The 21,040-nt window shown below is 35.2% G+C and overlaps 1 protein-coding gene across 2 annotated transcripts in view; it reads left to right on the plus strand.

Moving 5' to 3' along the window:
* Window positions 1–20,760, plus strand: part of CDK13 (cyclin dependent kinase 13) — a 112,079-nt gene extending 91,319 nt beyond the window's left edge. Inside the window, exons 10-14 of one of the 2 annotated variants that reach the window (XM_081244907.1) lie at window positions 6,291–6,407; window positions 6,987–7,118; window positions 12,915–13,120; window positions 16,605–17,057; window positions 17,702–20,760. In XM_081244907.1, coding sequence (XP_081101033.1) covers window positions 6,291–6,407; window positions 6,987–7,118; window positions 12,915–13,120; window positions 16,605–17,057; window positions 17,702–18,552 — 1,759 coding nt within the window. In that variant the 3' untranslated portion in view covers window positions 18,553–20,760. The remainder of the gene's footprint in view (window positions 1–6,290; window positions 6,408–6,986; window positions 7,119–12,914; window positions 13,121–16,604; window positions 17,058–17,701) is intronic. The other variant, XM_081244908.1, reaches the window with a different exon arrangement.
* The last annotated feature ends 280 nt before the right edge of the window (window positions 20,761–21,040 follow it).

Here is a 21,040-nt window from a genome sequence, read left to right on the forward strand (position 1 = left end):
GACAATTTGGCATATCTATGTTAAATCAAAATTTTAGTAACTAAAACCATTTTGTACTGGCACAAGATACACAGATGCATTAGTACAACTATATGGGAAATTCAGAAGTAAACAAAGTTCATATGGACCTTAGAATATAATACAGTAGACATTTCAAATCAGGGAGTTAATTGAATAGTATTTATTGATTGCTGGTTGTGTACCAGTTACCAGTACTGAGGATGCAGTGGAGGTTGGGTGCCTAGTAACTGGCACACAGCTGTTTCTGCTTTCTTGTTGGGGGAGACAGAGAAAACAAACAGATTAATAAAATACATCAGGTGGTGATGAGCGCAGGGGATAGAAAAGGATAGCAGGAAGCGCTGTGTATGGAGCCAGGGAAAATCTCTCCCATAGGTACCATCTGAGCAGAGAGCTGAGTGAACAGCAGAGTCATGATCCTGCGGGGGGGCATGAGTGTGTTTGGATTATTTTATGGACATGTTAAGTCACTTAGGGAACTGTATGGGAAACAAAAAGAAAGCTCAAGCCATCCAGTTAGTGGCATACTGTACAGTTACTAAAAAGGAAATGGTAGATCTGGAGATGTTGATATGCAAAAGCAACACTGTCACGTGAAAAGAGCAGTTTTACAGAAGGCTGTGTTTGGTTTGATCCCACATGGGTGAGACAAATTAAACACATCAAAAGAGTCTGGAATTGTTAATCTGAACATGGACTTGTGAGAGGGTTAGGGAAAAGGGACTGTTTTACTTTCTACTTTATATGTTTCAAAATGTCTTTGGGTTTTGGTAAGATATCAAATATTTATAATAATACAAAAAAGATGCTTCAATTTTGATTTTGTAGCATTAATTATTTTTAAAACATGAAGAAAAAAAGGACGTTTCTGGTAAAAGAGACACGTCTCCTTGATTTGAAGGAGGTGGCAGAGTATACTAAAGGGGCAGGCTTTGGGATCTTACAGGCAGCTACTTCCTGCTCTTGTGACTTAGGGTAAGTTCCATAATGCTATAAGTTTCTTTCTTCGGAAGTAAAACAGGACAAATAATGTGCTTAGGATTGTAAAAACTAATGTGTTTCCTGGTCCATATTTACTTCTTCCCCTCATCTTATTTGTGGTAATGCTGGAATGTTTCCCCAATCTAAAGCCCCAGGAATGATGAGTTCTAGGGTCTACATTGTACAAATACATATAAATGGATCAAGGATGGTAATCCTAATGAGAATCTGTCTTAAAGAGCTTTACATTACAGTGGTCAAGTTATTTGTACTTTACCTGGTTCCAGAAAATACTTTAGGCAGATTACAAAAATTTTGTGATAAGAAGTAGCATGAATTAAAAGTAATGGCAAAGAGAGAGAAAAACATAGGTGGGGACAAAAAAGGGATGAATGAGAGCAAAAATGTTTTTACATGAGAGTAACACTTTTAACTCTAAGTGTTCTGGCAGCCAGTGAAAGAACCTTTATATCACACAATGTATATTGCTTATGGAATAAAAAACAATCATGGAAGAAATTAAAAGTAGATTTGGAATGAGAAGAAGTCCCCGCACACATGCACAAAGCCTCAGGTCACACAGGTAAAATTTTTACAACTTTAAAGGCATAGGCTTTGGTTGTTCCAGAATATAGGAAAAGAAGGAAAGTTCCCATATTTTAAAAAGTGAAGCATGTATACCCTCATAAATCAATAGCGTAAAAATTTGTTTAGACTTGTACTTCTTAATCTTTTCGGTCTCTTCTTTATACTCTTAAACATTGTGAAAGATACCAGGAGCTTGTTTATGTTGATTCTATGTATTGAAATTTAAAACTAAGAAGTAAAAATATTTATGAATTCATTTTAAAACAATATATTAACATAACATTTTAATTGTAAAAAGTTTATATTTCCCGAACTAAAATAAGTGTTGGTGAAATGAATAGCATTGTTTCACATTTTTATAAATCTTTTAATGTCTGGCTTAAACATCTGTGATATGCTGTTTTCAATAGTCTTTTCAGATAATTGTGCATGTTCTTCCTTGAAACTTCAGTAAGTGGCAGTTTTTTTTTACAGGTTAGTTGTAATGTGCAGTCTGTAACCACAGATTTTGTACGCTGATATATTGAAATCCATTGGTTTATCTTACACTCTGAATAGATCTTTTACCTGTGATGATTTTATAATATTATGTATTGGTCATTTGATAATATTGGATCACTGAATTGAGCAGATCTTCTAAAGTGTAACATTTCATTTTATAGTATTTGTTATGACCACTAATCTCATTAGAAATGCCTTTAGGTATTTATTTTGAAGCTGTCAAGTTCATGGTGTAGATATAAGTCTTCTAGTATTCTGATTTTCTCCTGAAAGCTTGAATTTTATAATTGACAGTAAATGCTGCAATTGTCTTCCTTGAAGTAATAAGCTGACTTTGTTCCTGTTTAAGAAAATGTCTGGCAAATACCCAAGTATGAATGACCATAGTTTGTTAGTTGTTTTTGCAGGTAAAAATGGTGGTTCATGAAAAAAGCAGCTACTTCAGCTTGTAACTCAAATAATTGCACAAGTGCTTCTCAAGATAACTATCACTTTGTTGTGCAACTGAAGTGCTTTATGAGTATTTTCTATTTCATTACTAAGAATATTGAAAAGATACGTACTCAAGTATAAGGGTTTAATAATAATTTTTACTGCTTCAACAAGTACCTTCTTAAGTGAAACTGTCCCCCTCTCTCCCCACCAAGATTGTGTGGTAGTGAAGAGTATTTACTGCTAATAGTCTGGTGCCACTGCCTCAAGTCATGCTAAGGTGCCAGTAGTTTTACCCACTACTGGCTTAAAACCATCAGTGCAAAGTCAACACATTGAAAAGTATAAATAATGTCTTAATAATACCTTTGGCCTTCCAGACCCCTGAAGGGTCTAGGGGACACTGAGTGGTCTTTGGACCCCATTTTTGCAAACTGTTGATGTATACCAACTAAAAAGTAGAATACAGTATTACACTAAAATAACAGTACTTTGATTAGGCCCAAGTGGTATTCCTCTTTTGAATGTATGGATGACTAAATATTCGAAAATCTCTTAATCTCTTACTAATGTCATAAATATAATTCATGACATTAGTAACTCAGGGAAGGAAATGCAGGTGATGATTATAATAGAGTTTCTAAAAATCAAACTGATAGAACTAAAGAAGTATCCTTTTAAAATTTAAAAGCCACAAAAATAAAACCCATAGTCAAAAGGAAGAAATCAATGCTTTCTAAGCAGGAGGTATATGTGAATTTGTATGTGTCTGTGAATATCTTGACTATGTGTTGTGTTTCTCAAACTAAAAGTTATCATCTTTCCCAGTTGTAAACAATGAAAGTACTCCCATTAAAATCAGAAACCAAACAAAATTACCTAATATTGTGTGGCATGATTAGCATTTTAACATTGTTCGGAAATTGCCACATAATGTAGCATACCATGATGATAAAGAGGAATACATGTTTGAAAAATGTAGATGAATTGTGATTATAGGTGATGATAATAAACCTGGAAAGCCTCAAACAAACAACTGTTAAAACTATGTTAGGAACCATAGGATCTCAGATGGCGATCTAAATGTTTTATGTCAAATGTCAACCATTTCCTATAACAAAACTCTTCTAGTTATTGCTTAGGAAATATAATAGGGATAGGAACACATTCAAAAAGCAAAAAGTAAAACCCATAAAAGGAAATATATAAGGTCTAATTGAAGAAATTTATAAGTATACCTTGGAGATATTGCAGGTTTGGTTGTAGACTACCACAATAAAGCAAATATCAAAATAAAGTGAGTCACACAAATTTTTTGGTTTTCCAGTGCATATAAAGTTATGTTTACACTATACTGTAGTCTGTTAGGTGTGCAATAGCATTATGTGTGTATACCCTAATTTTAAAATACTGTATTGCTAAAAATACTAACCATCATTTGAGCCTTTGGCAAGTTGTAGTCTTTTGGCTGATGGAGGGTTTGAAATACTGTGAGAATTACCAGAATGTGACACAGAGACACAAAGTGAGTAAATGCTGTTGGAAAAATGGCACCAATAGACTTTCTGACACACGGTTACCACAAACCTGAAGTTTGAAAAAAAAAAAAAAATCTACAAAGCACAGTAAAATGAGGTATGCCTGTATAAAACCAAAGGAAGTATAAAAATGGAAATATTAAGCTTTGTAAAGATAGCAGTCCTTTCTAAATTGATAAATTCAGAGCAGCAGTGGAATCCCAACAGGATTCTCTTACTTTTGGAGTGTGACAGTATTGATTCTACAATTCATCTATAAGGAAATACTGAAAAGAATAATTAGAGGAATGAGTAGTTAGAGGGGTTTGTCCTGTAAGTCTTATAAAAAATGTAAAGATATCATATGATACTGACACCCGAGTAGATAAATCAGTAAATCAAAATAGATTCTCAAAACAGACCTCAGATATTTAGGGATTTAGCATACGATGCATTTCAAAATGTCTTCAGTAAGTGATTTGGGATATAGGTAATTGACCATCAGGCACTGATTTTGCCAATGTGCAATTATCAACTGCTGTCATGTCTGCCTACCTAATTTCTAAAACTTCCCTGTCTTAGAATGTCTATTTCATCCTGTATGCTGCTACCAATTAGATAACTTCCCCACTCAACTGTCTTCCCAGAACACATAAAAAAATTAAAACTCTTCAGCTAAGAGGTACTGAAACTGATTTTTATTATAAGGCTATTAATGAGCCAGGTGTTAGCTCATTTAATTTCACAGGTCCAAAGTAAAATTAATGCCCATTTTACAAAAGAGCAACAGATTGTAAGCAATGCAATTTCACCAATACCACAGACAGGATTCAGTTCTAAAGTTTGTTTTCAAAGTCTATCTTCATTACAGTTAGGCAGACTGCCTCTTGAAACTGTATTGTATGGCCCCTGTCTAATGCTTCCAACTAAATGTCCCTTAGCCCTAAATTCCACCTATACTGATTTCCTTAGTCTTCCTCCCACAAATGTTTATACTTTGCTACTTCCATGACTTTGCCTATGCACTAATCTTTGCCAGTAACGTAGTTCTCTTATTCCCTTTCCCACCTGTCTATTGTTTACTTATCCTTTGAGTTGTAGGCAAAATTCTGCACCTCTTCTCTAACTTGAGTACGTTTTCTTGTATTTCTGTAGTTGAAAGTATCCCTCATTTTCTTTATTCCATTATATTTTATACTTCTGTTATGGTGCACATAAATCTGCCAGGGATTGATTATATTCATCTGGTTACTTGGGTATATTATGTAGTATACAAAAGTGAGAGAGTGGTTCCGACATAGTGTTCTTAAGCTCCGCTAAAGGATGTCTGGCAACTTTGTCACTTGCTTATGTACATTGGTGCATGTGTTTATATTTATGTATATATGGAATATTTTTACTTTTAGTCAGTGATGCATGGACGTTTTCTTTTTCTATTTGAAGACTAGCTGATAATTTTATATAAAATGTACATTTATTCTTGAGATTCAGTATACTCAAGTTAAGCATATTTAACCAATTTTTCATCTACATATTACCAGAACATTAGTTTTAAATGTTTACCAGCCAGAGCTATCTATTTGTTATAGCATTTCTTCAGTTTACCATAACAAGGACTTACTAATTAATATAAAAATAATGAGGGATTTCAAGATATAGATAGAGAGTAAAGCAGTTAAAATTTCTAAATACCTTGAAATCAGAGGCACTACTGAAATTGAAGAACTATGTTTCAGGAATGTGACTTTTAGGCTCCTCCTGTTGATCGAACAGCAGCAGTCTATAGTTCAGTTAGCTTCTTCAGTGTAGGAAATCTTTTCTGCTATTATTGCAAACTTCCTTATATTCATAAGAGGTGATGATTAGGTACCTATAAAACCAGGGAAAGACATATACTAAACTCTAGTTCCTCAGTTTATTGGCATAAAAATTTTAAATTTTGGTTCAAAATATGCTCAACATATTTTGAATGTTGCCTGTGTTTTTAAGATTTGATTTTGCAGATATGAAGTTTTCTTTCTAGGAATTGGAATGTTTGGAGTGTTGGAAGCATTCACTGAAAATAAATTGAATTCTTAAAGCAAGTAATTGATTTGGGATGACTAAAATATTTAATGAAACTAGTATACATTGTATCAGGACTTCAATATTTGTATATTTAAAAATGAGTTGATGTTTTGTATAGCAGTTGTATGTATGATTTTTTCTGTGTAGTTTATATTGATTTACTTCTTTTTGTGTGTTGTTCAGCCGTATATGTGGAAGTCCATGTCCTGCAGTGTGGCCTGATGTAATCAAACTACCATATTTCAACACCATGAAACCAAAGAAGCAATATCGTCGAAAGTTAAGAGAAGAATTTGTTTTGTAAGAAGGGGATGCTTAAACATCCATATTGCGTTGATTTTTTTTTTTAAGTTATTTCATGAGAATTCTAAATGTCACTGTAGCCTCTGTTGACCTAAGGTCGACCTATCACAATTCTTCTATGTCATTTAATTTTGAGTTCCCTTTGCTACATGCAAATTGCCATTTCACCATCATTATGAAATCAGTGCTTTGGAGTTATGTGTTTGATTTAGTGTTTACCTGAAAGAAGTTTAATAATACCATTTAAAATGTTAATGAAACTGCTTACAAGATACTTGAACTGAGTTTTTTACTTTGTTGTAGGAAACTATTCTGTTAAGTTTTTAATTTATGTTAAAATAGCAAATTGCCCATAGAGCAGTAAAATATACTATTGTTTGCCAAATTTCAAATTATTTAGAATAATAATTATAAAATTATGTAAAAATAAATATTTCTTTAAAGGAATATTTGGAACTTACTGGAATAAAGTATCACAAACATGTTATAAAATGCTAATATTTAAAATAAGCTCCTAAAGAAACATTAAGCTTGAGTCAAAGAACATGCATGACTTTTGTAATCCTCTCATGCCAGTATTCCTGCAGCTGCACTAGACTTATTTGATTACATGCTCGCCTTGGATCCTAGTAAGCGCTGCACTGCAGAGCAGGCTCTTCAGTGTGAGTTCCTACGGGATGTGGAACCCTCAAAAATGCCTCCACCAGAGTAAGTGACTTTTTACTATATGCAGAATGTGGACAATATTAATAACATCATTATGTAGCTATCAAAAGCTATTCCATGATTAGTTAAGTCAAAAGAGAATAAATCAAAAGGAATAGAATGGCAATAGTGTACATAATTTGCACATCTAGAATGCAGAGCCTTGCTTTATGTTCAGCTAACCATAGTACTAGCAAAAGCAGCCTTCCTCTAGTTAATTTTGTTAATATATTTCCACCCTAAAAAAATGTTATTGCTGCTGCTCTTGTAGTGCTGTTTCTGCCAACACTAGTTGCTTAGCTAAAATTTTGAGTGCTATGCTAAGCATTTCTCATGTATTACATTAATCTTTATAATCTTAACAGGTGAGTATTATCACCATTTTACAGAGAAGGAAGCAGGCTCAGAGAGGTTAAGAAACTTGCCCAAGAATACAAATCTAGTAAAGGGTGAAGCCAGCTCTCAAATTCAAGTTAGTTCTATAACAAAAAGAGGTTCTGAAATACTCCTTAGCAGACTCTACAGTAGAAAATTCTTATCATTGAATAAAAATATTAGTGTCAAAAGCCTGTATGGAATGAGTCTACTGTCTGATGGTGGGAGGTGGGTGTCAGGAGGCAGGGAATGCAGAGTCTGGGTGTCAGAATGGCTGGGTTCTTGAACCTTCACTCCCTTGTGGCTCCTGTAATGTCTCTAGGATTGATTTGGGGAAGGGGACAGAGCAGTCTATTTGGTTCTCCTTGATAGGATCTAGAAAGTTTGTAGAGATTTTCTTAGTAATTTTAAAAATGATGAGTGTCACAAAAACAAGCCTGTCCCTATAATAATAAAATGTGTCCATGTAATAACAATTAGCATATTGTGAAGGAACAGACATGGGATTTGGAGTTCAAATCCTGGCTCTTCCACTTAATTAGTTAGATTGGTCTTATTATAGTTCTATGAGACCATCATATTTGGCTTTAGATTTTACTGAATTGTATGTGAATAGCCTTTGTGAGATGATTTGGAAGCCAAAAAGGATCTATCATCTGACATGTTGAGGGACCTGAATCATTCACTGTTGAATTGTTTCATGGATTTTTTTTGCTTATCAGTATATATCAGCAGTCTTGAAACTTTGGCTTTAGTACCCCTTTAAAGAATTTTTTTTAACTTTTGATTTGGAGAAATTTCAACTCTATACAGAAAAATAGGAAGAATATTACAATGAGCAGTCATATGCTCATCTAGATTCAACACTTAACTAAAATTTGGACACATTTGATTTATCACTCCATATCTTTTTTTCTGAACTATTTGCATATTATATTGTGGGAATGACATTTCACTTATAAATAATTCACCATGTTATCTATAAGAACTGGGACTTTATTCTGTATAACTACAATATCATTATAAAGCATAAGAAATTTAACATTGTGTTAGCTAATAGTTTATATTCAGATTTCTCTAGTTGGCACAGTAGTTTCCTTTGTAGTCTGTTTTTCTGTTTGTTTTGCTTGGGTTTTGGTTTGGGTTTTTTTGGATGAAGAATTTATTCCAGGCTCACACATTTCATTTAGTTGTTATGTCTCTTCAGTCTCTGGGGAAGACTTCTTATGACATTGACATTTTTGAAGAGCTAGCTGTTTTGTAAAGCATTCTACAGTCTGACTTTAACTACTTCCTCATGATTAGTAATTAGTGTTTCTTTGTTTTTTTGGCAAGAATTCTACCTAGGGTAGTGATATGTGCTTCCTGCTGTATCACATCAAGAGGAATATAATGTCATTTTTCTCCCATTATTGGTAGTACTAAATTGATATCTTGGTTTAAGTGGTCCACATGAAAGAATTCTGGTAAAACTGTATTGAACACATTTTAAATAGACATCTAAATTTTTAAAATCAAGGGTTCAAATAGTTGCAAAAGGTATAATTTTCAGTGTATAAGTGTAGACACTTTAAAATAGAGCAGTTACATCATCTTGTAAATGTATTTAGTGGAATCAAAATACCTTAGCATTTGATATTCATCAACATTCACTCAGAAAATGTATGAACAAACTCTTCAACAATTGGACACCATTGGGTTTTTGTGTGTGTGTGTGTGTGTGTGAACTTACATTGCTTCTGCACGTTTTTAATGTAGCATATATTTATGCTTGAAAGTATTTTATTGATTACCCTATAATACTTCTTTAAAACAAATATATGTATATAAATGGAAATTTAATTTAAAAATTTCCTCTGACTACAAAGCTCTTTTTTCTTGATTAAATTATTGTGCATGTATTAGTAGTGCGCATTTCAGTTAAAAAAAAAAGAAAAAAATTAGTAAATTTTGTTGGAGATGCAGCCTTAATGAAATAGCGCTGAGATTTTTTTCCTCAAGTAATTTGCATATCCATTAATTAATATTACTTATTCTAGAGTGAGATATAGTTCCACATTAATTGTAATTTAAACATTTTTGTAAGTACTCTTCTAAATAAGCATTTGAGACTGGATGGAGTTTTGTCATAGTTCAATCACTGAGTTCTTTGAACTTCTTCCACATTATGTCCCCAAAATCACAGTGCTCTGTCATCAAAAATTATTTTAATGACCTTTCAGATGTCAACTTAAGATTCTTTCTCTAATTTTCGTGACAGTAAAGAATTGGAAACCACATGACTTGCCAAAGATTTCTTATCCAGCCATTAATCTTTTTTTTTTCAAATTTTAAGAAAATAAACCAAAGAAGCTTTACCAGTATTTATTACATGACTTCTTCTTATACTTGTTGCTTTTTCTTTTACTCACACTTTCTTAATCCAGTATACTTAGAAGAGGTTAGGAAGTCAACATGTAATTTCAGTGCTACTACTTAACCAATCCATTTGCTAAATTGTGTTTCTTATTACACTTAAAAAATATATGCTTTTGTCAAAATCTTGGAACTGTAGATGTATCCCATTCAATTTATGGAAAATGTTTGCCACATAATAGGAAATTCTGTTCATATTGTCAAACACATCACCTAAATTCACTTAACTTTTATGAGAACACACCCGACTGTACTTTTGCATTAAAAATAAACATGTTAGTACACATTTTGGTAAACATTCTGTAAACCAGCAATAAATTATGGTATATCTTTGTTAAGTACATCACTAAAGCAATCAGGTTGAAATTATAGTGATATTGATGTGATATTTAAATAAAAAATTATATAAACAATATAACATCTCATTTTGTCATATGTAATGGGTAGTTAAAATTATAAAATGTGAAGGTAAGGACTATGAAGAAAGGCATTGGTATTCCTTTGGGAAATAGCTGTGTGTATTAAACTCGTTATCAGTTTTTTTAGGAATAAGCAAATGAGTGGGGTAATAAAAAAAACTCCATTAATTTTATTAGATGTCCTGTCACACTTTTTTAATGTACTTAATGAAAAGAGTATGTATTGCTAAGAAGTGAATTAGGCCAGCAGCTTGTCTATAATTTTATTTTTTCTTAAAAGTATTAAACAATTCATAAGATAAATATGATCAACTATAATTGGAATAAATATTTCATGATATGATATGATAAAAAATACTTTTAAACTACCTTGCTGAATGATGAAACATGAATATAATTCTTACTATATGAGAGGCACTGTCCAAGCACTTACATGTGTTAACATATATTACCTGAACTCCACAAGGTAGATTGTCTTGTTAACCCCATTTTTAAAGATAAGCAAACTGAGGCACTGAGGTCAAGTTACTTGCCTATGAGACACAATAAGTAAGAGGCTGAGCTGGTATTTGAACCTTTAGAAAAGAACACATTAAAAATTTGGTTGTCCTGGAAACATTCCTGGTACATCTAATAGTCAGCATCACTAACCTCTCTATCCTGTTTAGCTATTTGTTAGGTAATGTTTATCTTTCCTACTGTTGAGATCATCCATAAAGAATCTCTTAACATCTTAATTGTGGGAGGGAACAGAAGCCCTTTTTAGTGGATTTCTTTGCTTTATTCTCGTGGGACTCTCCCACAAGAGCAATGCATTCCTTGAACATCAGGATGGGAAAAAAGTGAAATCACTCCAGTCCCCCCACTCTGCAATACTGCAGTATGTCTGAATTCAGAATAACCCCAACAGAGGCTAAGGTTACACATCTTGTAATACACACACACACACACACACACACACACACACAGGAAAGTCTTTGGCAGGTTTTTGATGCCTTAAAGCTTCCCAATATCAATATTTCAAATTGTCCCTTTGTTTGTTACTCCAGGAGGTTTTTACACGCTGAGGCAATGCACCATAGTAAGATGGCTGAGAGGTATGCCTTTGTTTTGTTTTTGGACCTCAGGTGCATAGACTTGGTTTAATCATAATCCTTGTGTCACTCATCATTAGTCCATGCATGGCTCTCTTTTTTTCTTTTAGTTACTTAATTTAATTAGTTATTTTAAATGATGTTAATAAGCAGCCATGAGCTTACCAAATAAAAGCTAGAATCTTGACAATAACCTACTTTACTCATATCATACCCTCTCCGCCCACGACCTATCCCCTTGCCTTCCTCCACCTGAGGTAACCATCATCCCTGTTTTCTTTTGTATATACTTTTGTTGCCATCTATATGTACTCATAAAAAGTTATATTTTACAATTTTAGTTGCTTTTAATTTTACGAAAGAGTGTCATGCTGTTTGTAATCTGTTGGGAATGACTTTTTTTCACTTAATATTATATTGCTAAGATTTGACCATATTGTTGCATATGCCTTTATTTTATAACATGAGATAAGACTAATTGTGAAAGAAGACGTGTGAAAGAACTTTCTGAACATGCAGGCCCTTCTCAAAGATCCATTTTAGGAAAGAGGACATACGGATATGGAATTTCTTTTAGAATAATCCCAGGTAGACTCCTTCAGAAAGTCTTCATGTATCCCTAGAGGTAAACATATCCAGGTTGAAGACCAGGTTGGGGCTGCTTAAGGGAATTTGTAGATATTCTGGGCAAGTTTATTAACCTTTCCAAGCCTCAATTTTCTTATCTTTAAAATAGATATCATAGTAACTTCCCACTGGATTTTTTTATTAGGGTAAGAAGAAAATATTTATAAATCAAATATTTGTCTTTCTTTAAACAAAAGTTATTCTGCAGTGTTTCAGTTTTGTGAAATTACACGAGGTAGAATTGTTTTAGAATTATGGATAACTTTGGTAGTTGCTAGTTATTCAGAACTCTCGATGATTGATGAACCTGGATTACAATCTATTTTTGAAACTCCTCTGTAGCATCAGTTTAATTCTAGAGCATTTGACTATAGAAGCAAATAAGAGGGTCTCAAAAAGTAAAAAGCTTGTACTAGAAGATTTTTCGCAAATTTATGTCCTAGCCTTTGCTACTTTTTAGTTCCGTGTCTAGTTCCTGCAAGTGGCATATTTTTCACCTTTTTTTTCCCATGTCCTATTCAATGTATGTTGTACTATGATAATAATTGGCTTTAAAAGATTGCACCAAGGCTAATAGTAACCTATTTTTGTGAACATATATTCATCATTCATAGTTTTAATAAGTTATTATGCATTGATTATCCAGAAGCCACAGAAAAATTGTTTGTATAGGTGAAGCCCTGAAGGAGGGGGTCATTAAGGGTGATTTGTGTTGGAGGAGTTTACAAAGCCTGTGTGTGAAATCTTCAAGAATGACTTGTGGGGGAATGGGGGTGGCAGCTTTGGGGCTATGTAGTAAATACTATCATTTTGTTGTTGTTGTTGTTAAGAAATGCCATTGACAAACAGTTTAATACTTTTTTTCCCAGCCTTCCTTTATGGCAAGATTGTCATGAGTTATGGAGTAAAAAGCGAAGAAGACAGAAGCAGATGGGCATGACTGATGATGTTTCCACAATTAAAGCCCCCAGAAAGGACTTGTCTCTGGGCATGGATGACAGCAGAGCTAACACGCCTCAGGGTGTGCTGCCGTCTTCACAACTGAAATCTCAGGGCAACTCGAATGTAGCACCTGGTCAGTAATGCTTCCATGGGTTGATTTTCTTCACATTGTTTTGTGGCTGGCGTTAATTATATTGCTGTAGTGTTAAAGCACTTGTGGCTAAAAGTTGAACACTGAATTCAACATTTCCTTGTTATTCAGTTGTGCCAGTACAGATGTTTCACTGCTACCGGCACCACAATATTAAGCAATCTCAAGGTAAGATTAATTTATAAAGAAGGCATCAAATTACATATGATTAGTGATGGGTCAGGTTTCTCTGTTTTCTTTTTTTCCCTAGTGCAAGAGTCAGTAGGTCTTTTACTGACACTATTCTGTGAGGCTCAGCATTGAATGTCTGTGGATGCTTTTCAGGAGTAAGAAGAAAGATAAAGGAAAACAGCCAGGAATCAGAGTAGAAGCTCTTTCATACTGTTTGTAATGTCCTCAGGTCACTTTTAATATATTTCCCAATATATTATAGAATTTCAGACTGGAATCTGATATTGTGCCAAAAGTGACTTGAAGTATGATGAAGAAGGGTATTTTGGGGAAAGTTAAATTTCTTCGTCTGACTCAATCTGTTATAAGAGTAAGCTTCTTCATGAGGAACGAACCTCTTCAATGTTGTCAGAAGTGCTGTTAAATTCATTCTCTCATTTAGTTAACGACTTTTAAAAAAATGGAATCCACTCCCTCATTTTGCCTCAAGAATCCAGAAAGCATTCAGCTTTAATGTTTTTATGAAGACAGAGATGATAAGAAATAAATACATGTATGTGTGGAGGTGGTGTTTTATTAAACATGAAAACTTATTAAGAGATGAGTAAGTATTGACTGATCAGTTAGGTGATTAAAACAGATCTGTGGATCAGATTGAACTTTTGGTGGTTGAATGTAGATTAGCTGAGAAAGCTTGAGAAAGATTACCTTAATGCTTTCCCATGTAGTCTACAAGCTTAGAGTTGACCTTGGTCAGACTACATTAAAGTGCTAATAATACATGTTACTTTAAAAACCAAAATTAATTGTTATTTGTTGTTCAAAAGTATTCTTCAGAGTTTCTTGAAATAGTAAATTCCTCTTGTACATGAAAATATTTGATGTATATGTAGCTTAGGAGAAAACACATTTATTTGTTGTACAAAGTGAGGGTTGTCTATATCAAGTTCAGTATTATTTCTCTTCATGGTAAAAATATGTAAAATTTGGAGAAAGACAGAAGCAACAAGAAGTTATCTTGGTTTGTGTTTATGTCACCTGTTTTATATACCATCTACTACTGAAAAAGGATTTGAGATGGTTGTAAAAGGAAGTTTGGATGGTGGTCACTTGTCCCAGGCAACAGTTGTCATATTCCTTAATAAGACTACCAGGTGTTTATTTCTGCTTCTCTTCATGGAACTGATGTCCTTATTCCACTAGGAAGCCTAGTGGAATAGAGAGTAGTTATTTTACTCTATTTTAGCTGGTAAAAAATGAATTCTGGGCTCATTTTCTTATTGTTTCTTAGCTTTTGCATATTTGAAACTCTGTTAATTTTAGAATTTCATTTTATCCCTCCCTCCCTCCTTCCCTTCTCTTTTCAAACTGTCACTATTAAGAAGTGAGGGTTCTAGTTTTGTTTTTTTTTTTTTTTTTTTTTTTTTTGTGGCACGTGGGCCTCTCACTGTTGTGGCCTCTCCCGTTGCGGAGCACAGGCTCCAGACGCACAGGCTCAGCGGCCATGGCTCACGGGCCCAGCCGCTCTGCGGCATGTGGGATCTTCTCGGACCGGGGCACGAACCCGTGTCCCCTGCATTGGCAGGCGGACTCTCAACCACTTGTGCCACCAGGGAAGCCCAGGGTTCTAGTTTTTTGAAATAGGAATGAATCCTCTTTGCTCCATTTTCTACATCATCAATAAGTGCCATGAAATAAAAATGCCCCTTCTGTGTAGATGAGACACCACAGTTAAAGTGTACTTCTCTGAGCTCACATGGAGACTACCTCTGTTAATAGAGAAATGAAAGGGAAAATGAGGAAAACTGGCACTTGGGGTGTAGCAAACAAGCATGGTTCCTTATTAATACCTGTGGATCACAAGAGGAACTTGCAAGAGTTTGTTGTGAATTATTCTAAAAATATTAAGAAGTAATAAAAAGTATCTCAAAATATATAAAGAGAGAATATATTTTAAAAAAGCATTAATCATCACTTTTTCATCTTGGAGTACTATTAGTCTGTCATCTGTGGTTATGGAAATTGCTTATCAGTATCTGTATTATCACTTAGCTTATATAGTATTATGTACATTTGAGCCTTGTTATGTATGACTCAGATAAACTTGCACAAGAACCTACGTAAACCATCACAAGTCTAAACTGAAAATTAGAAAAAGAAAAACAACTGTTTTTGTGGTCATGAATTAATGCCACCTTATATGTACACGATAAGCATGCTTCTGTAGTAGTTCCTAATTTACCAAGAGTGCTTAACTTTAAAAAAAGCAGTTTGAATAAAAGACATTATATCAGACAGTCTACAAATTCCCAGTTTGAATTTACTGCAAAGATAAGGTTAGGTTTTTAGAAAATACATGTTATTTTATATAAGCAGTACAGGGAGTGGTTAAGAGTTCAGACTCTGGGGACTTCCCTGGTGGCGCATTGGTTAAGAATCCGCCTGCCAATGTAGGGGACACGGGTTCAAGCCCTGGTCCGGGAAGATCCCACGTGCCACAGAGCAACTAAGCCCATGCGCCACAATTACTGAGCCTGCGCTCTAGAGCCCGTGAGCCACAGCTACTGTAGCCTGCGCATCTAGAGCCCGTGTTCCACAACAGGAGAAGCCACCGCAATGAGAAGCCCGTGCACCGCAACTAGAGAGAGGCCACACACAGCAGTGAAGACCCCAAACAGCCAAAAATAAATAAATAAATAAATAAAATTTATAAAAAAAAAAAAAAGAGTTCAGACTCTGGAATCAGAATACCTGGGTTCAAATCTCAACTCTGCCACTTACAGAGTTTGTGACCTTGAGCAAGTTATTTAGTCACTCTGGATGTCATTTTCTTCTTCAGTAAAAAAAAATGGGGCCAATAATAAAGCATGCCTTATAAGGTTGTTGTGAGGAATAAAGGATATAAAATGCTCAGAAAGGAGCCTAAAATTGTAGTCGTCATCGTCGTCGTCGTCGTCGTCTTCATGATCATCATCCAGTACCCATTCTCAGGTGCTATTTCCTGGTCATGTCTATAGTATGGGGTTCTAATGGTGGTCTTGGTTTTCCTTCCGAAGTATTTACCCTTAAAGATAATTTATTCAAAAGGCACTGCAGTTCTTTTTTTGTTTTAATTTATGTGCCGTTACATCTTAAATGTACATGAAATTGAACTAGAAAGAGATTCCCTTTTCACAGTATTTCTCAAACACTGTCCCACGAATGTACATTTTAATAGGGTAATACAGAGCCATTCTGTGGGGTGGGGAGAGCTGTGAATCATGGCAATTCTAATTAATACACGTTTTGTCTTTAGTAAAAACAGGCCCTGGACAGCAGTTAAACCACAGTGAATTGGCAATCCTACTAAACCTACTACAAACTAAAACAAGTGTTAGTATGGCTGATTTTGTCCAAGTGTTGAACATTAAGGTAAACTCTGAGACTCAACAGCAGCTAAATAAAATAAACCTTCCTGCTGGAATTTTGGCAACAGGTGAAAAACAGACAGATCCATCAACACCACAACAGGAGTCTTCGAAACCGCTGGGAGGAATTCAGCCTTCTTCTCAGAATGTCCAGCCTAAAGTGGAGACTGATGCTGCCCAGGCGGCTGTGCAGAGTGCATTTGCAGTTCTGTTGACTCAGTTAATAAAGGCTCAGCAGTCAAAGCAGAAAGATGTGCTACTGGAAGAGAGGGAAAATGGATCGGGACATGAAGCGTCATTACAACTCAGGCCACCTCCAGAACCTAGCACTCCGGCGTCGGGTGAGTGTACAGATAGCAGACCACTAACACGGCTGCATTCACACTGTTTTCTTGCTGTTGATGATTAGCTATAATGCATAGTGTTTAGTAGCTTTGCTAGGAGATGTCCTGAAAATTCTCACGTCACTGGTTATAGGTTGGTTTCTTAGTCTGTGTACTCCTAGGAGTTGATTCCTTAACGAATTATCTGTGGGTGATAGAATTCATTATGAATGCTCTCAACGTTTCTCATGTGAACCTATGGTTAAGAAATCATCTTTTCACTCCAGTTGCAACAGGATGATTGACCAAGGCAGAAACTTTATGTATACAGTAGCTTTTGTTCTTCAGGCAGTAAATAGGTACATGTGAGATGCCTTTGAAAAGTCAAATACAACAAAATTTTTCTGTCACCATAGACTCAAATGGTAGCAGGCGGTATTTTAATACTTACATATACCTTTTTCTTTTTCATTTGACTTTTGGGTTGTTTTTGTTTGTTTGGTTGGGTTTTTTTGTTTGTTTGTTTTGTGTGTGTGGTTTTTTTTTTTTTTTTTTTTGCCAGAGATAGAACTTCTAATGCTCTTTAGAAAACATTAACTATTTTGAAATTTTTGTTTTCCATGGTAACTTTCGACTCTCTTTTTTTGCCTTGTTTCACTTAGGGCAAGATGACCTCATCCAGCACCAAGACATGAGGATATTGGAGCTCACGCCAGAACCTGATCGGCCTCGTATTCTGCCTCCTGATCAGCGACCTCCCGAGCCACCTGAACCACCACCAGTCACTGAAGAAGATCTAGATTATCGGACAGAAAACCAGCATGTACCCACCACTAGTTCTTCGTTAACTGACCCTCATGCTGGAGTGAAAGCAGCCCTGTTACAGCTACTTGCTCAGCATCAGCCCCAGGATGATCCCAAAAGAGAAAGTGGCGTTGACTACCAAGCAGGAGACACTTACGTACCCCCTTCAGACTACAAGGACAGTTTTGGACCCTCCTCTTTCTCTTCTGCTCCGTATGTTAGCAGCGATGGTCTAGGAGGCGCCTCTGCCCCACCATTGGAACGACGTAGCTTCATTGGGAACTCAGATATTCAGGCCTTGGATAACTACAGTACTACTTCATCTCATTCTGGTGGTCCACCTCAGCCTTCTGCCTTTTCCGAGTCATTTCCCAGTTCAGTAGCTGGATATGGAGACATTTACCTCAATACAGGTCCCATGTTGTTTAGTGGAGACAAGGACCATAGATTTGAATATAGCCATGGCCCCATTGCAGTCCTGGCAAACAGCAGTGACCCTTCCACAGGGCCAGAGAGTACTCATCCTTTGCCAGCAAAGATGCACAACTATAACTATGGTGGTAACTTACAGGAAAACCCAGGTGGTCCTGGCCTCATGCATGGACAGACCTGGACTTCTCCTGCCCAAGGACCTGGGTATTCACAAGGATACAGGGGACACATTAGCACATCAGCTGGCAGAGGTCGAGGCAGAGGGTTACCATACTGAGTATCTGTTTTTCCTCAGGCACATCATTTTTATCTGGAAAGACTTTTCTAGCTGCAGTTTAAGGCAGCGATCCAAGAGACTTGAATAATATTAATTCAACAACAGCTTTATTTTTATGTGGAAAAGGGTCTTGCATACAATAGTTTAAAAAAAAAGACAAAAAAAACCACCTTTGCTTAAATTCATGCTGTTCTAAAAAACTAGATCTATTGATTGTACATCTTCACAAATTCTAGTTAACAATTTTATTTTGTATTCTTGCAGTTTTAAGTGGATGCTAATCTTAGGGACATAAAAGTCTTTTATGGCCCTCTTGCAGATCTTCTGAACTATGCACATTTGTGCTTTTTTGTAAGTTTGGACCAACTTTTATGTAACAAATAAACAACCCCTCCCCCCCTCCAGTTTTACAACAATCAGAAAGGGCACTGATTTATTTGGTATTTTTCTTTTTACAAAGCTACCTTTAGTCAAAGGTCACTGTCAGTCTTTGCACCTGCTTTCAGTGTTATTGTGAAAGGTGTACTTTGTGCTCATTTCAGAAAATAAAACACAACCTTTCTCTTGATGCAACAGTTTTATAAAAAAAAATGGTCAACGTTATTTTTGTTTTATTTTGCAGATTATCATAGCCTAGCAAAATGCATTCAAATGAAATAGCGGGTTTTATATGAAAAATATGGGTGGGGTGGGGAGGGTAAGTAAGTGCCTTAACAGGTAAGCTTAAGGTCTGAGAAAGTAGTTAACCTTTACACCCATTTGTCTACTAAAGGGAATCAATGCATTGTATTGAAGAGACAGGGAGCTCTCAAGTGTCTAGGGGCTGCCTGCTCGGTTCCTGTTAGGTTCATTCCCTCTGCCTATCACACTTTCTCCTTTTCTTTGGGTTGTGTTACCTTCCACTACCACCTTCTCTTGATAGGGGAGTGAGAGCAAAGAAGGGGAGTCCAACTCCCAACAGTACCTTTTGTTACTTCTGAGAAAAAGTTCTGAAAAGTTGTGTCATTTAAATGGTTGAAAATAATAGCTAAATGAGAATTTTAGAGTACCATTTTCTTTCAGGCTGCCACATTGTCCCTGTTTCCTTTTGCCATGCATAATTGGAGGGCAGTAGCATAGAAACAAGGCTTAATAACAGAATTGGCATAATTCTGTTAAAGTTCATGGAGGGAGGGATGGCGAACACCATATTTTAAGTTATACAGTTGCCATTTTAAGACGAAGTTAACTGTTCATTTTACTCGTTAACTAGAAACATTGGTTAGGTTGAATTTACTGAAGTAAAAAGAAAAAGTAGTGCAAAAAAACCCTCTTATTCTCTCTCCTCTCACTTTCTATGAGGTTTACTACAACTTCTGCCACACCTAGAGTAACTTTATTTTAGTCCATTTTAGAATGATGGATAACCCTTATTTCAACTGTAATGGTGTCAAGTTTAACTAACTTTGTGTGTGCACTCAAACACACATACCATTATAATAATCCTAGAAAGGAACCAAAGGTAAACAACCAGTGTTGCCATTAGCACTAAATGGCAAAACAGACTCTGGAAAGGAGAGCTGTGCCAACTCACCGTTTTGTTTTAACTGTTCTCCTGGTAACTTATTTTTTGATTGGAATCTTAAATTGGAACAACTGTTACCAAATGGAAATGGCTCCAGTTCTAAAGTCAGTCTTTTAATCCTGTGCCCTCTATCTGACTTGTGAACCTTCATTTCAAAACAGTACATGGGAAGCATTATAGTTTGGTAACAGTAAGAATAGTTTAAAGTGAATAATTCACCATTTTACTGCTATAAAATGAGTTGATGTCTTTTGATGGAATTTTTGTTGGGGAGAAAGAAATGAATGGAAGAAAAATTATTTTGCTTTTATTTGAATATTGAATACTAACAACTTATAATAAAACTACATTGCAGGAAGTGAAGAAATATTTTGAAATTTAGCAAAATAGCTACAGTATTCAAGTATCTGGAATTTTAATATGGTGAGTCATAGAGCTTTAGACTTTCCTATAAGTGACAGTATCTAAGTTATTCTTAATAGTCACACTTGATAATTCTGCTGACCATAGCAGCTAACCTAAAATTGAAGATATTTATGTGACATGAATAGCCTGTGTTTTAAAAATTAAATATTTTATATAAAATTGAACTGTGTTTGGATAGTTTTTCCTAACATTTCAGTTACGTATTTATGTTGGGAGAGTGGCTGGGAGGACAAGGAAATTGTTGCTTGAAATTGAAGATTTGAACTATAGCTCCTAATAATACCCTGAGACAGCATTGATTGTGAGACAACAATATTTTATGCACTAGTTAGGAAAAGTGTTTCCAGTTAAACCACAACTCAAGGCTAAGATACATCAATTGTAAGATACTTCCCAAGTTCAGAGATGTTACATGAAAGAATGTTTCTTAAAGTTGATGAAATATGGTAGTAAAAATCTTAATGCATCCTTTCATATCATTTAATACTGAAGTAAATT

This window comes from Mesoplodon bidens (assembly GCF_964165515.1).
Source record: "Mesoplodon bidens genome assembly, chromosome: 9".
NCBI classification, from domain to species: Eukaryota; Metazoa; Chordata; class Mammalia; order Artiodactyla; family Ziphiidae; genus Mesoplodon; species Mesoplodon bidens.